General features: G+C 40.1%; 1 protein-coding gene across 2 annotated transcripts in view; it reads right to left on the bottom strand.

The window, feature by feature from the left end:
• Positions 1 to 1,775: 1,775 nt before the first annotated feature.
• LOC307006175 (uncharacterized protein) overlaps positions 1,776 to 16,443 on the bottom strand; it is a 55,475-nt gene continuing 40,807 nt past the window's right edge. The window contains exons 1-5 of one of the 2 annotated variants that reach the window (XM_079626881.1): positions 14,770 to 14,862; positions 12,444 to 12,796; positions 8,206 to 10,859; positions 4,263 to 4,911; positions 1,776 to 1,903 (exon numbers count right to left, since the gene is read on the bottom strand). In XM_079626881.1, coding sequence (XP_079483007.1) covers positions 8,590 to 10,859; positions 12,444 to 12,477 — 2,304 coding nt within the window. In that variant the 5' untranslated portion in view covers positions 12,478 to 12,796; positions 14,770 to 14,862 and the 3' untranslated portion in view covers positions 1,776 to 1,903; positions 4,263 to 4,911; positions 8,206 to 8,589. Of the gene's footprint in view, positions 1,904 to 4,262; positions 4,912 to 8,205; positions 10,860 to 12,443; positions 12,797 to 14,769; positions 14,863 to 16,443 lie in introns of those variants that run through there. The other variant, XM_079626882.1, reaches the window with a different exon arrangement.

Consider the following 16,443-nt stretch of genomic DNA (forward strand, 5'->3'; position numbering starts at 1 on the left):
CGCTTGTCACACTTTCCTCGTCTCCTTCTGAGATCGAATCTTCAAGTGTGTTGGATATGTTTTAGGGATCTGCCATCGTTTTAAACAGTCCCGCCACAGCCCAACCACGTGAACAGTCGTAATCAAGCCACTTTTCTAGCTTAACCGTCTTATAGCTAATTCTCCCAAATGACTAAATGGTCTTTTTTCTAAAAAAGATCCATCTCCATCCCAGCATATCAAATATTGTTGGAGGATTACTTTTCAGAGAAACTTGAATAAGCCAAATTAAAATGAATTACTTAATTTAATTCCATTTTTTCTTAATTTTAATTGTTTTAATTTATGTCTGACACATATATTCTTTGGCAACACATCTGGTACTTTAAATAACACAGTTCTTTTAAGCAGTCTCAGTCAATGTCTCAAATCATCAGGCAGACTTAAACTTTTTTAGAATAGAAAAAGTCTTACCTGGAATGACTGAGACAAATGCCTGAAGATGCGATCCTGTTCGTGACGCCAACTGTAGATTCTAAAAATCGTGCTTCCCCCATAATTGTTGAATCACGGAAGCTACACCTGATATCTTGCCAAGAGATTTATTATTTGAACATGTGTCATGTGTCAGACAGAGAGAAACACAGGCATATAAGAATAAGGCTACATGAGAGGAGGTCTTCATTCTAGATTTCTCTATTCTCCATTATCTATCTTCTCACCTCATCATGCTAGATGTAAATGGTTTCTGGGTTTCTCCTTCCTTACCCCATAATCTCTGTTTCCTCCTTCCTCTCACCCCCTCATCATGCCTTAATGCTTCTCCGTGTTGGTACAGTACGATTCAGCTTATATACATCACAGAGAGACTTACAACTTCCTTGTAAGGTAGAAAAACATATTGCTTATGTTTAAAGATGGAATGTCTACCTAATGCACATGGTCAATCCACTATCCACATTAAGAAACTATTTCTTCAGTGTATACATTAGTGGTGTATACATTAGTGTTATACAAATGGTACATTTGCATCAGTTGAAACATTCATTCTCCTTGCAAAGAACATACGAACTGTACACATTTGAAGTATCGTCATCATTGGAACATCTCCGCTAAGTGAACATTGCATACCTCTAAGCAAAATATAACTTTACCATAACTCTACTAGCTCTCTGCTCAGCACACATGTACAAACATAGTCTGACTTCACAAAATACATTATGAATTATAAAGAAAATTAATAAAGAAAAATAATACTAAAAAATAACATTAAACAGTAAATTTTTCAGTCTTCAAAATAAACAGTATGTAGTTGGAAGCGTATGTCCTGTGAAGCAAATAGTACAGATGTGTCATTGAGGTGAAAACGACTCAGTCTCTCCCGACAGAACTATCCTGTGACTGGAGTGTCCCAACAGTCCTCAATCAGCATACTGATGAAACCCTTGCACTAGATAGGCATTAGCATACTGTGATGATGAAGACCATTGTGCCACGTTTAATTCACATGCATACCTTTAAAAGGATTTCTGAAGTATTAGGGCAGTAAAAAGTTCTGCCCATATTTGCTCAGCCCTCCTCAGGTACATTGGACCTCAGGAATTATGTGAGGTACATGTGTGAAAATTTCGGGCTGAGTGCATTGAAGAAGTGTCTCCATTGGCATAGTAGCACAGAGTAATGATGATAAAGAATGCTGAGAAGATACAAACACAGAACGCCTACTCCTATCAAGGTGTAGGCTTAGTCAGATGATCATGTGGAGACACTTGTCAGGAACTCTGTCCATATAGCAATTCTTCTTTTATGTCCATCGATGGCTTTGGCAAGCCGAACAAGATCTCTAGTGTCTGTGGTGGTCTGCTCCTTCTCATGGCATCTTCAACTCTCTGCTGTTCATGTCACACAGTGAAGTTGCCTTTACCTTCAAGTAGAGAAAATGACTTGCAGAGTTAAGTTGTTAGGCACCGTAGTATTCCACATAATAACTCGATCTCTGATGACAACAGAGATGGCATATTTTGAATGAATAATGAGATGATTGCATATAATGAATGTTTACATAATGACTGTGACAAGGTGTAGAAAACAAAAACAAAAAGGAAAATGCGGTGGATATGAGGTGACCAAATAAAACCAGTTGACTATCAGGAAACTGTAGTACATGATTTGAGATTCGGGGTTCCCGTGTCTTTAAAGGGGCAAACATGGAAATTGTGTCAAAAAGAAAAGTTTTAGAATCTCTAGTACTGTTACATGAAACACAAATAAATTGCCTTAAAGAAAATCGACAACTGTTGTTTTTAAACCTTCTCTGATAGTAGGAGCATCAACAAAATATTTAGTGAAACCAAATTTAGAAACTTGATGAACTTCAATCAATTGTTGATGTAATTAACAGTAAAGACCTAAAAAAAAAAAACTAAGAATGTCTCAAATGAAAAGTAAATGAAAAGCCCACGGTGTTACTGTAAGATGGCAAAAAACAAAGATGCAAAAATAGACAAAAGCTAAATTTAAATACTTAGTAGAGTACATACATCTGATGTATAATGTTCCAATAAGGAAACAATTCAGTGTATTTACATTTATGCTTTTGGCAGACGCTTTTATCCAGAGCGACTTACATTGCATTTCAAGGTACACATTTACATTCTAATCAGTTCTTGCTTTCCCTGGGAATCGAACTCATGACCTTGGCGTTGCAAGCGCCAATGCTCCACTGTTTAAGTGTATGTGCGGTTACAGTAAGAAGAGGAATTTAATTTAGACATGAGACATTCTGCTAATGTCTCACCTGAACTGGGTTGTTTTTCATCCATATGGTGAATCTTTGACCCAGCTTCACTTCTGTCTCTCAGAGAAATTATTGATAATTTGAAACCTTCCTTCTGCTCTTGATGTTCTTTCTACCCGTATCTTGAAAAAAATGTTTGATACGGTTGGAACATGTTTGGTGTCTTTTCTGAATAAATGCTTGAGCACAGGGACTATCCCTGATATACTAAAACAAGCTACTGTTACACCTCTTCTCAAGAAACCTTCACTTGATGATAGGGATTTTAATAATTTTTTACCTATTTCGACCCTTCCTTTTATTACAAAAGCATTGGAGAAACAGTTCTAAATCAACTCCAGTCTTTTCTTAGCTAAAATCAAGTTCTTGAAACTTTCCAGTCTGGGTTCAAGCCTCCTCACAGCACCGAGTGCTTTATTAAGGGTTTCTAATGATATACTGTTAGCGACTGACTCTGGTGCCCCTGTGATCCTAATACTGTTAGACTTAACCTCTGCCTTTGATACAGTTGATCATAAAACTCTCTTATACACCGACTAGAATATTTTGTGGGCATCCAGGGAACTGTCCTCAGTTGGTTTAGATCTTATTTAACAAATAGAAGTTTCTCTGTCAAACTGGGTCCTTTTTCTTCCTCGCCAGCCCAACTCTCGTGGAGTGCCACAGGGGTCTATTCTCGCACCCATTCTTTTTTTCCCTGTATTTGCTTCCTCTGGGCTCCATTTTCAGAAAGCATGGTGTATCATTTCACTGCTACGCAGATGATACACACATTTATTTGCCTCTGAAAGGCAACAAAGATACTGCTCTGAAATCTCTTTTTGAATGCCTATAAGTAAAAATGTGGTTCTCTCAAAATGTCTTATTTTTGAATGAATCCAAAACCGAGGTTATAGTCTTTGGCCCCCATGACAACTATAATAGCAGTAACATTGATCTGGATTATCTTTATCCAACTTCATCTTGCATTAAGAACTTAGGTGTTCTCTGGGATCAGAACCTCAAATTTGAAAAACAAATAAATGCGGTGATTAGTTGCGGTACAACTTGTTTTTTTGTTGGCTTGTGTCATCAGAGTGTGATCGTCTGCGTTTTATGAAATAGGGTGGAGGTCTGCCTCTGCCCAGTGACCAGGACTTTTCCTCTGTATGGCCTGTTTTGTGACAGGAATTACAGAATCTGTTCAGTTTGGCACAGTGTGGCTTTCTGAATAACAGCTACCTCACCATGCATTTGTTTGCGTGACTCAATTTTTGTTGCCCAGCTTACAAAACCTTCGGATGTATTTTGTGCTGGAGAAGCACCACACACGAGCGATTGCTGTACACACGGCCCTGCATTTGTAAGCTGTGGTGAGAGTTGGTACTGCTCTCAGGTCCTGAATAGCCCAAAGTATTGCTTAGCCTGTATAAATAAATCTAGGTGTGTCCCTACACATGTGAACCAATAACAATCATTGACAATCATGGATCAAATTCATGCTTACCAATCCAGCAGAATCGTTACTGGATACTTCCGTTGTCCTTGTCTTGCAAATTACACTATAATGCTCTTCCTATTACATATTAGAACTGTCTTTATGTGCTGAAAAAAAAAACTGAACAGTATTTGTCTTTATATAAAAAAATTTTTTTTATTTAAACAAAAGATAAAATTCTGGTTACACAATGATTAATATTTGTAGCAAAATATCAAAAGGTTACAGGTTAATATACTTCAGCTCTTCAATCTCAAGAGGGCAGTCCTGTGAGTGGAGAATTACACAGGCTATTTACCTTCTAAGCAGTTCAAGCAATAGATGTAAAAAATAACTTGTTCTCATCCGAGCTACTAAAGTTGAAATAATACAACAGCGCAAATAGAGCAAAAAAGAATTTCAGTTAGAAAACTGAACCGGTAGATAACTCATTTCTCTCCAGGGAGCTACACGACACAAAGTCAAAAAGCAGTCTTGTATATACGGGACGGGGTTACATTGTCCCTTATGCATTTGTCTGGTAGTTTTCCAGAGGAACTGGATGAGTTATTGCCACACTCATTGTGGCCTCCGGTGATGTCATTGTATTCCATATATGGGCATTCTTCCGTCCTTTGCGTCTTCCGCGCTTTGGGCCTCGGTCTTTGTGTGCGTGTGTCTGTGTAAATGTCAGAAAGTCAGTTTGTAAGTTCATCAAAATTAAACAACTGCCCTACACAGCAGGAATTCAAGGAGAATTACACTGTTGTGGATAACACCTTCAATTCCAGAATACTCCTCAAAAAGTTCAAACATATTTTCTGCATGTCTCAAACGATTCTTCAGTACTCTGTTTCCGATTGAAAATCAATTCCCATCCAACAGGACTACAACCCTGCAGATCACGAAGGCATTGTTTTAGTCTATTAAAGATTTCACTCTCATGGTGCGTTCACACCGGACGCATATAGCGCGTAAGGCGCGAGTGAAGTCATTGCAAAGACACGTTGCGCGTGTAAAAATTCAAGTTCGCGTCAAGTTTGTGCGAATTGAGCGTCTGGCGCGTTAAGCGCGAATGATTTTATGTAGTGCTTTCTGAGCATTCACGCGTTTGACGCGAATTCGCGTCTGCCGCCCGAGTTGAAAAATCTGAACTTCTGCGTCAATTCGCGCCACGTTAACCAACATGAGCGCCACCTACTGTCTGAGCAAATGTGTGTTTTTTTGCATTGATCTGAACTGACAAATTAGACATTCCACAGTCTTTGGGGAAGCACGACCTGATCATCAGATTCCTTAAGGGTGCTAGGTGGTTAAATCCACCTCGTGTTTTGCACTCTGTACCCTCTTGGGACCTAGCTCTGGTAGAGCTCATCAAAGTCCTCCCTTTGGGCCTTTGTCGACAGTAGAGCTTAATATCCTGTCCATTAAGACAGCGCTCCTGTTAGCATTGGCCTCTTTCAAGAGGGTCGGAGATTTGCAAGCTTTTTCGGTCGGCGAATCGTGCCTAGAGTTCGGGCCGGGCCTCCGAGTGCGTCCAAGAGCGCACGATAGTGTGTTTGCGCGCGAGCGCCAGTGCGCGCAGAGAGACCGAGTCTCATTCGTGATTTCATTTGTGTTTCATTCTGAAGGATAACAAATTTTAAGAATCTATTTTGTTTTACGTATAAATGATGATTGAGTTTCCAGCAGTAGATTCCAGCAAAACTTGTAAATGAGTCAAATCATTGAGATCTCTCACCTTTTGTTCTGTAAATTACTTTCAGAGCCCGTTTGCCCAAGCCCATCAGGGACCAAGCCCATTTGCCTTTTGTTCTGCAAATCGGTTCGAAGTCCTAAGCTCAGACGTTGCTGATTAGATTAGCAATACAATAGAGTGAATATGCTGATTGGTTCTGTTTCTGGAGCAATCTAGATAACCTGCAATACAGGTTTTTCTGGATAGAATCAACTCCCCTGCTTTCGTATGATTTGTTTGAATTTGTCTCCACCCCCAGAAGTCCCTCCCCCTTAGAAGGTATATCAATTTCAATGTAATCTGCTTTAGATTTAGACTGATTTTGGACGAACTTGCAGCCGCGCTCAACTTCTGAACGCGATCCCAACTGTCTCACTGGTCTCTGCTTCGATCAAAGAAAACTTTACAACAATTCTTTACTCTAAATGACTCAGAGAAACTTCACTATATGCTCGGAAAGGATGAGCTGCAAAATACACACCATACGAGGTGGTTAATCCATTGTATTTTTCTGTGAGTGTGAGAGTTTGTGCGTCTGTGAGTGTAGTGTAGAGAACAAGTTCTGACGTTTAAACAAGTTTTCTGCTTTGTATTTTTCTTTATTTTTTTATTATTATTTATTGTTCTGACAGCTCAGGTCCCTTAAACAAAAATATACATCTTTTTGTGCAATTAAAAAAAAAATCGTATATATTTGGCAGATGTAGCATACATGTGTATGTTTTCTGTGTTAGTCAATTAATCAATTATTTTTTATTACTTTAACAGCTCAGGGATGTTCAAGGAGCAACTGGTTTGTGCACTTTCTGAAGATTTTTTTGCACTGTGAATTTGCACTGTCAGTTCTGTTTTTGAATAAAGGGTTGGAAATTAATGTTTTTTTCTATTTAGTTTTTTTTATCCGATTAATCGAAAAAATAATCGACACATTAATTGATTATTAAAATAATCGTTAGTTGCAGCCCTACTATCACCCGAGCGTATGAGTCTCTGGGTGAGCCTTGTCCTCCCAGGTTGCGTGCTCACTCCACTAGAGGGGTTGCCGCTTCCTGGGCTTTGGCTCAGGACACCTCGCTGACAGACATCTGTAGAGCTGCGGGCTGGGCGACACCGAACATGTTCGCTAGGTTTTATAGCCTGCGTGTGGAACCTGTTTCCTCCCGAGTGCTCGCTACGGCCAGTGGTGCGAGGGAATAGGTTGTGTCGGCTTGCTACGCCACCCTGCGCTTCGGCCAGGTATGTGCGTTTTTTGCTCCGTTGGCACCCAACGTCGGTGAGCCTCGTGAGTTCCTCCATCACCCCTCCGGTGCCTGGCGTAGCGGACCGCCAGGTCTACCTCCAGTAGGAGTTGCTAGTAGACTGGGTGTTCTCTAGTGGTCTCTTCTGTGACCCATGATGCCACATGCAGTTCAGCCGTGTTTTCCCCTTGACAGACTCATTCTGTCGTCCCTGTTGAGTTCGCTCCCACTTCCTCGGATGGGACTTCCTCAGGGACTGCCATATGTTTCACTATCCCACTGGGCTAGTACATTCGGTATCCAGGCCTTCCTCAGGCAGGCTGGGGCTTCCGCAGTGTTCCCTTCCCTCTTTTACGGGTTAGGGCACGCTTTCCCAGTGTTATCCAATATCCACTGAGCGGGTCTTGCGGAACAGCAGTGTGATTCCCTAGCTAGCTCCCGCAACTTATTCAAGAAACTGCTGCAGGGTAGCTTAGCTGGGCGCTGGAAGGGGCCAGCACCATGGCGTTTTATTAGGGATCCCAATTCGTCAGGGAACTCCCCCCTTCGCCATGTTTTAGATGCATTTGCGCTTTAGTTACTTGCAGAGTGCTGGCTTCTGTCATTAGAGTGTGATTGTCTGCATTTTATGAAATAGGGTGGAGGTCTGCCGAGTTAATCGTCATCAAAACCGGTGGTATCTTTAGATCAGAACATCTGGAATTGAGCTGATAACAATTTGCCAAATATCTTTTGGTTCGATGCATGTTTTAGGAAATGCATAGCACAGTCTCTAGAGCCCTGTATAGTGCTGTATTTCTGCTTTTACATGAGCGCCACCTACTGTCAGAGAGAGAATTTGTGTTTTTTTGCATTGATCTTAACTGATAAATTACACATTCCTGTTGGTTGAACACGACCAATATCAATCAATCAACAAAGTGTCCTGTGCTCAGCACACACCGGCTATAGGTGGAGGGGAGAGATTTGGCTATAGGGTGATGTGTGGCTAACTTACCGGGATCTCAGACTGTGTTTAAGTGGTTTCTCCACTGTAGGGATCTTCATGTGTCGCTTCAGGGCACTTTTAATAGAGAAACTCATCCCACACTGATCACACATGTGCGGCTTCTCTCTGCTGTGGATCCTCTCATGTGTTTTCAGAGATGATGACTGACTGAATCTCTTGTCACAGTGTGAACACTTGTAAGGTTTTTCTCCAGTGTGAATTCTCTGGTGCTGTTTTAAATCACTCGCTGTAGTAAAAGTCTTCTCACACTCAAAGCACATGTACTCTCTCACACCAGTGTGAGTTTTCTCATGTGTATGTAAATATGGCAGCTGTGAAAAACTTTTCCCGCACTGATCACACGTGTGCGGCTTCTCTCCAGTGTGGATCCTCTCATGTGATCTCAGATTTGCTGACCGACTGAATCTCGTCACAGTGTGAACACTTGAAGCGTTTTTCTCCAGTGTGGATCTTCTCATGTCTTTTCAGATGTGCTGACCGACTGAATCTCTTGTCACAGTGTGAACACTTGAAGCGTTTTTCTCCAGTGTGGATCTTCTCATGTGATCTCAGATTTGCTGACCGACTGAATCTCTTGTCACAGTGTGAACACTTGTAAGGTTTTTCTCCAGTGTGGATCATCTCATGTGTTTTCAGAGATGATGACTGACGGAATCTCTTGTCACAGTGTGAACACTTGTAAGGTTTTTCTCCAGTGTGGATCCTCTCATGTCTTTTCAGATGTGCTGACCGACTGAATCTCTTGTCACAGTGTGAACACTTGAAGCGTTTTTCTCCAGTGTGGATCTTCTCATGTGATCTCAGATTTGCTGACCAACTGAATCTCTCGTCACAGTGTGAACACTTGTAAGGTTTTTCTCCAGTGTGGATCCTCTCATGTCTTTTCAGATGTGATGACCGACGGAATCTCTTGTCACAGTGTGAACACTTGTAAGGTTTTTCTCCAGTGTGAATTCTCTGGTGCAGTTTTAAATCGTTCGCTGTAGTAAAAGTCTTCACACACTCAAAGCACATGTACTCTCTCACAACAGTGTGAGTTTTCTCATGTGTATGTAAATATGGCAGCTGTGAAAAACTCTTTCCACACACAGAACATGAATACGGCTTCTCCTTCGTATGAACTATCAGGTGTGTCTTCAGGTTTGATGCACTAAGAAATGTTTTGCTGCATTGATCACATGAGAACGGCTTCTCTCCGGTGTGAACTCTCATGTGAATCTCAAGACTTTGTTTGGTTGTGAAACTGTTTCCACATTGATCACATGAGAACGGCTTCTCTCCGGTGTGGATCCTCATGTGAACATTAAGGTGTGAAGATCGACTGAAACTTTTCCCACACTGATCACATGTGAACAGCTTCTCTCCAGTGTGGATCTTCATGTGATAATCAAGACTTTGTTTGGTTGTGAAACTGTTTCCACACTGATCACATGTGAACGGCTTCTCTCCGGTGTGGATCTTCATGTGAACATTAAGGGATGATGATTGACTGAAACTCTTCCCGCACTGATCACATGAGAACGGCTTCTCTCCAGTGTGGATCCTCATGTGTTTCTCAAGACTTTGTTTGGTTGTGAAACTCTTTCCACACTGAGTGCAGGTGAAAGATTTCTTGGCTCTTCTTTTCTTTAAAAATGTATTTTTAGTCTTTGAGCGACTCAAGGGTTTTCCTCCAGGTTGGACATGATGTTCCTCCTCCACTTCTCTCAGTTCTTCACTCTCCTCCTTCACTTCTCTCAGTTCTTCACTCTCCTCCTTCACTTCTCTCAGTTCTTCACTCTCCTCCTTCACTTCTCTCAGTTCTTCACTCTCCTCCTTCACTTCTCTCAGTTCTTCACTCTCCTCCTTCACTTCTCTCAGTTCTTCACTCTCCTCCTTCACTTCTCTCAGTTCTTCACTCTCCTCCTTCACTTCTCTCAGTTCTTCACTTTCCTCCTCCACTTCACTCAGTTCTTCACTTTCCTCCTTCACTTCTCTCAGTTCTTCACTCTCCTCCTTCACTTCTCTCAGTTCTTCACTCTCCTCCTCCACTTCTCTCAGTTCTTCACTCTCCTCCTCCACTTCTCTCAGTTCTTCACTCTCCTCCTTCACTTCTCTCAGTTCTTCACTCTCCTCCTTCGCTTCTCTCAGTTCTTCACTCTCCTCCTTCACTTCTCTCAGTTCTTCACTCTCCTCCTTCGCTTCTCTCAGTTCTTCACTCTCCTCCTCCACTTCTCTCAGTTCTTCACTCTCCTCCTTCACTTCTCTCAGTTCTTCACTCTCCTCCTTCGCTTCTCTCAGTTCTTCACTCTCCTCCTTCACTTCTCTCAGTTCTTCACTCTCCTCCTTCGCTTCTCTCAGTTCTTCACTCTCCTCCTTCACTTCTCTCAGTTCTTCACTCTCCTCCTTCACTTCTCTCAGTTCTTCACTCTCCTCCTTCGCTTCTCTCAGTTCTTCACTCTCCTCCTTCACTTCTCTCAGTTCTTCACTCTCCTCCTTCACTTCTCTCAGTTCTTCACTCTCCTCCTTCACTTCTCTCAGTTCTTCACTCTCCTCCTTCGCTTCTCTCAGTTCTTCACTCTCCTCCTTCACTTCTCTCAGTTCTTCACTCTCCTCCTTCGCTTCTCTCAGTTCTTCACTCTCCTCCTCCACTTCCATCGGGTCTGACATGAAAGAAAAACTAGTACATTTAATTTTCAGTATATCAAAATAATTCAAAGAGAGAAATATAAAGTGAAAGGACATGAAAGTGAGCCCTGATGTAATGGCAGAAAGTAGACAACTGCTATAAAATATTATGATAATTTCATGGCTTTTTATAAATTGATTACTGGACTATAAGTCGCTCTGTAGTATAAGTCGCATGTTGGACAGACATTTTAATTGCATTTTGTGTCTGTTAATAGGCACTAGGGCTGACACTTTTGTGAAAAAATCCTTTTCGATTTTCGAGACATAAGTGTTCATTGAATCAATTGTAAAATCGATTTTCCATGTCTAAAGACGTTTCCATTTTAAACGCCAAATATAGGCAAATCCACGGACAACTTACCGGCATTAGGACGAACGTAAAGAGGGCGCTTGAGACGCACAATATTTCTGATTATTTATTGGCATGAAATTTCGTGTACAATTACAAACAGGAGTGTAACATTCGAGAAGCCGAGTGGACTGCCATAACATCAATGAAAGACATTACTGCAGGCTTTAACATGGCTGTTTTCACGATTCGAAATGTCAAACAAATTTCACCTACGTAGCCTGTAGCCCGAGTCTGTTAGCTATCTGTAGCCTATGCTTGAAATTTTCTAAATACTGGCGACACCTTATGCAGAAGTAGGCTATAATTTGCTGTTATGTGTGTTTATCAGAACCTGCAGTTGCTGTGTGATGCGCGTTCGCTGCGGGCGTATTGTGACGAGCTCGACGCGCTCTGAGAGAAAGCGCCTTTCAGACAGGGCATGGCATTCGTGGCGCTATGAGACCCATTCATTTCAATGGCTTGCGAGACATTCTGTTTTGTGAAAGCAGCTCTTTTGTTTTTACCTCCAAAACACACCAACAATTGGTCAGATCTATGCCATTGGACTGTGCGGTTCAATGGCTGAGCCATTCAATAGGCTACAGATAGCGCGAGACGTTTTGTTGCTGGGTCGACCAAGCGGTGCGCACGCCGCGGTCAAAGTTTAATCGCGCAAATCGCGTTGTATCTGAAGTGGCCAGCGCCGCGCATTCTGCGTCCTGAAAGCCGTTAAAAACGATTCCCTATTTTCATTTTCGAAACTTGTGTTGGTTGGTCCGATCGATTGTGCAATTAGTGACAGCCCTAATAGGCACAAAAACACTCTTTATGAATATGCCCCATAACTGCCGGTTTAGCGGAGTGAGCTCTGGGCATTAGCGGTAGCAGCTCCGTGTTGCAAACACCAATCTGGTTAGTTTATTTTTTCTATAGACAGAACTCACAAAGGTATAACGATCAAGATTAACTTAAAAATTGCCCGGAGTTCTTCTTTAAATTATACGTTTATCTCTGTAAAGCAGCTTTGAAACAATATACATTGTTAAAAGCGCTATATAAATGAAGATGACTTGAATTGAGGAAAACCCTGAACATTCTGTACCATTTCATATCTAATTGATACAATTAATCAATACCATTGTTTATCTAAATGTGGTGATGTGCTTGAATTTTTCTAACATGAATCTTCTTCAGCATCATGAATGAATGAAGAATAAACACCAACCTCTTTGTTCTTCAGGATCTTCAGTGTGTTTCATTCTGCAGGGTTCTGGATCACTCGTGTTCTCACTGTCCTCTTTAATAAACACAGTCTCTGCAGATTTCAGCTCTTCCTGATGCTTTCATGCTCGTCTTCACTTGTAGCTGATGGGGATTTACAGCATTTATTGGCGAATTACAGTGGGAGGAGCTTCACTGATGATGTGAATGCAGTGGGAGGAGCTTCACTGATGATGTGATTGCAGTGGGAGGAGCTTCACTGATGATGTGATTGCAGTGGGAGGAGCTTCACTGATGATAAATTCCAGCGTGGGAGGAGCTTCACTGATGATGTATTCCAGTGTGGGAGGAGCTGATCTGCCAAAATCAAAAATATAAATTACGGAGTTTTGTTTTTATAATAAATTACACTTCTAAGCATTTATGTCTATCAATCTATTTATCGTACAGTAACTGATGCCAATTCATTCATTATTTTTATTGCTAATGCTAACATTATTCTGCTTCTTCATTAAAATACAGGTATCTAGAAATATAGTAAAGAATATAAATAATTTAAATTATTCCAAATATAAATAATGGTAAGAAAAACAGTTAAAATCGTAAACAGAAATAAACTTAGTAGCCATATAGCCTAGTAGCCAACAAATCCCCTCAGTCTGCTGACACCAATGAAATGAGCTTTAAGTGACAATTTACAGGAGATCTGAAGACATCAGCATAATAAATGAGGAGAAAACAGGAACTATTGTCATGAAATAAAGAGTGTTTTCAGCAGATCTGTTAATATTGATGAGCCTCAGACTATCAACACTCATTCAACAAGCCATTCAGGATCATCAGCAGATCATCTCACTTTATTCTGAGTGTTTGCTGTTAGAAACACATTATTTGAGTCTGTTATTTCTCACAATATCCCAGCTAACAGTTACATTGTGAAGACGTAACCGGACCGGACCATATTCGTCGTAGCGACGTACCATAACATTCCAGCAACGTAACTTTGTGATTCCCATAATCGTCGTGGCGACGTTATAGTGGTACGTCGCTGGAATGTGTCTGGTACTTCCTAACGACCAAAATACATTTATTTTTAATATACTTCTCACCTTTAGTCCTGGGAATTAAGATGTGCTTGATCCATAACCTCGAAATCCACATTGAACTGATAAACTCAAACATTTAATTCTCTGCAGTAAAACATCTGTACCTTATACATTCTAATATCGTTTTCAGTTAATACATTTAGGGATCAATACATATGTAATGGAAACCAATACAAACCCCTATTAAATTCTAAATAGAAAATGGCCTAAAACCCACACTGTATTAATTTATTAATCAGCATTTATTCAGTGTTACTTTGTACAATTACTAAGCCAATACATTTTGAACATTCACGATTTTTAACCATGTAAAGTGTTAACAAGTTACGAGTACAGAAATGAAACATCAATTAAATAAATCAAAAAACAATCAATGAATAATGTAAACAACTATTAAAACGTTGTATTATTTATATTGAAAAAGTGTCTTATCATTAGGGATGGGTGTAGTTAAATAATAATTTTACCACTGACACTTATCAATATGTTACGAGTTTTAAATGGTGTAACAAATGATTTTGACTGGGGTTCACTACTCTCAACTCTCCTAGATGTCAGCCTGGAAAACAGAATCATAGAGTCAATGAGTGAAAGAGCAAATCTGTATCTTTATTACAAATTTATCAAATCATGGTATAAAACAATAACATTCCCTTCGTGTAAACATGTTTCAGTTTCAGAGTCCATTTGTTCATTTCAAGTTAAACACCTCAATACAGTTTTTCTGTACTCTCCACATATCAGGATATATTTTGTTTTCTTTTTAACTCCAGGAATCCACCATTATACTAATGTAATAATGTGAATCATAAATCATCATACACATAGGGAAACCTGTTCAACTTATAATACATTTTTAAACACAGACCAGACACCTAACTGCTTCTGTATAACTTTAGTAATAACTCCCCTTTAAGTTTTAAACAACATACCCCCTTCCCTTTACATTTACAATCATTTATAACCTGTCAGGATACCCTAAAATCCCGAACTAGAGCATTACCAGGGAGTGAGGACATCGGTACACAGATTCACACATTCAGCCACAATACACACCTGTTATACAGCCGCTAGCGCCATTGTTTGCATTCCCGCGATTATAAGCGCGGCTCTTTAACTCGGCTTCACACATACACAATTCCATAACCAACTCATCACAGTTTCTATACAAAACATACACTTTAGGAGGAAACAGTTGTCATTGTTTTTTTACAGAGTACGAACCTGGAAAGCAGAACCATAGAGTCAATGAGTGAAAGAGCGAACCGTCGTCTTCATCTCCAAATCTCTGTATGAGAGAAGAGGAAGGCGTCCGTCACCTAGGCGGTGCGGTGCAGCGATACCCGCACTTTGGTTCCGCTTTCTTTGGTTCCCCCCTACATTACTATTGTCCTACACAATAACAGTTGCAATTCTAATAAACGCTGCGTGTTATCACATATCACATAAACACTAAATTGTTTTATCACATAAAGGTATATCACAAATACTCTTATTGATACTACTCTTTATAATTTGGCGGAAAAACAATAAAGACCTTAAAAAAATGAAAAGATTCAGCAATTTCTTTATTATTCATTTTATTTGCAGAAATAGGTTAAATTGTTTCCTGAGTGTCCTGTGAGGCTCCTGCTACAAATGTCTGGTTGAGACTGGTGGCTTCATTCCTTCACTACCAGTAGCTAAACCTGAACAATGTGACAATTCACCTTTGGCTAAGCCCCGCCCCCCTTAGTTACTGTTGCTACTGTAACGGAGTGTAAAATGTTAAATTACTGCATAAATGGGGACAGCGCCATCTATCTGATGCGTGATGGCATTTAGTGTACGGAATAGGGACCGCCCACAGCAGAGATAACGAGACATGCTGTGGGTAAGTTGCACATTTCGAGCAGTCGAGAATTATCAGTTAAAAGTGTCTAAAACGCATAAATAACCACTTTATTGTGGATTTATCCTACAATGAACTTGTTAGGCAACTTTTGATATGTGTTTGGCGTTGAGTGTGTTATTTTATATAGAGTTATTTTGACTTTGTATTACGAGGCATAATTGTAATTAATTGGTGTAGAACTGATTTATTCTCTGTGAACTGGATCCCTTATTTCCATGTTTTGTTTCCTCATTGTGCAGATAATGTGTATAAAATATGTTATAATGTGTTATATGGATTAACTGCTTTATTCATATAGAATTCTGCATATTCACCACTAGGTGGGGATGTTTCCCTTTATATTGAATTTAATTTAATTGTTCTGTTTTTCATTGAGTTGATTTGATTTGTTATTAATTCACTGAAAATGTATTATAATCGTCAATCTGCAAAATTGTACTCACTATACGATCACAACGCAAAAAGATTACATTAATTTAAAAAAGATTGAAAAGAAAGAGTACTGTTTTAAATAAACAGCAGAGATAACGAGACATGCTGTGGAACTGATTTATTCTCGGTGAACTGGATCCCTTATTTCCATGTTTTGTTTCCTCATTGTGCAGCTCCACTTTGCAGAAAGACCGCCCAGGCAAGACCGTCACACTACGTCCGACAACTTCATCTGGGCTCTGGTTTGGTATCAACATGGCTTATGCTGTGACGGCTCTTCCTGCTGAAATTTTATCAAACTTTTATAAAGCAGCAAATAAAGTGTCCGATAGAAGTAGGCAAAAGGGGCTCGGTGTGCGTTCAAAGGCTATATTTAAGACATACCGGAGAAACGCAAGCAACAACAAGATCCAAATAGAGGAAAAAGCATAACGGTCACAGTCAAAAAATGACCCACCGCATATTAGGGCTGTCAATCTTCCTCTATAATACTATTCGAATTCCATTCCTTATTTTATTTAATATTCGAATAATATTCGAATATTAAATGCTCAAATTCATCCTATTATTAA

Source organism: Phoxinus phoxinus (assembly GCF_949152265.1).
Source record: "Phoxinus phoxinus genome assembly, chromosome: 1".
Lineage (NCBI taxonomy): Eukaryota > Metazoa > Chordata > Actinopteri > Cypriniformes > Leuciscidae > Phoxinus > Phoxinus phoxinus.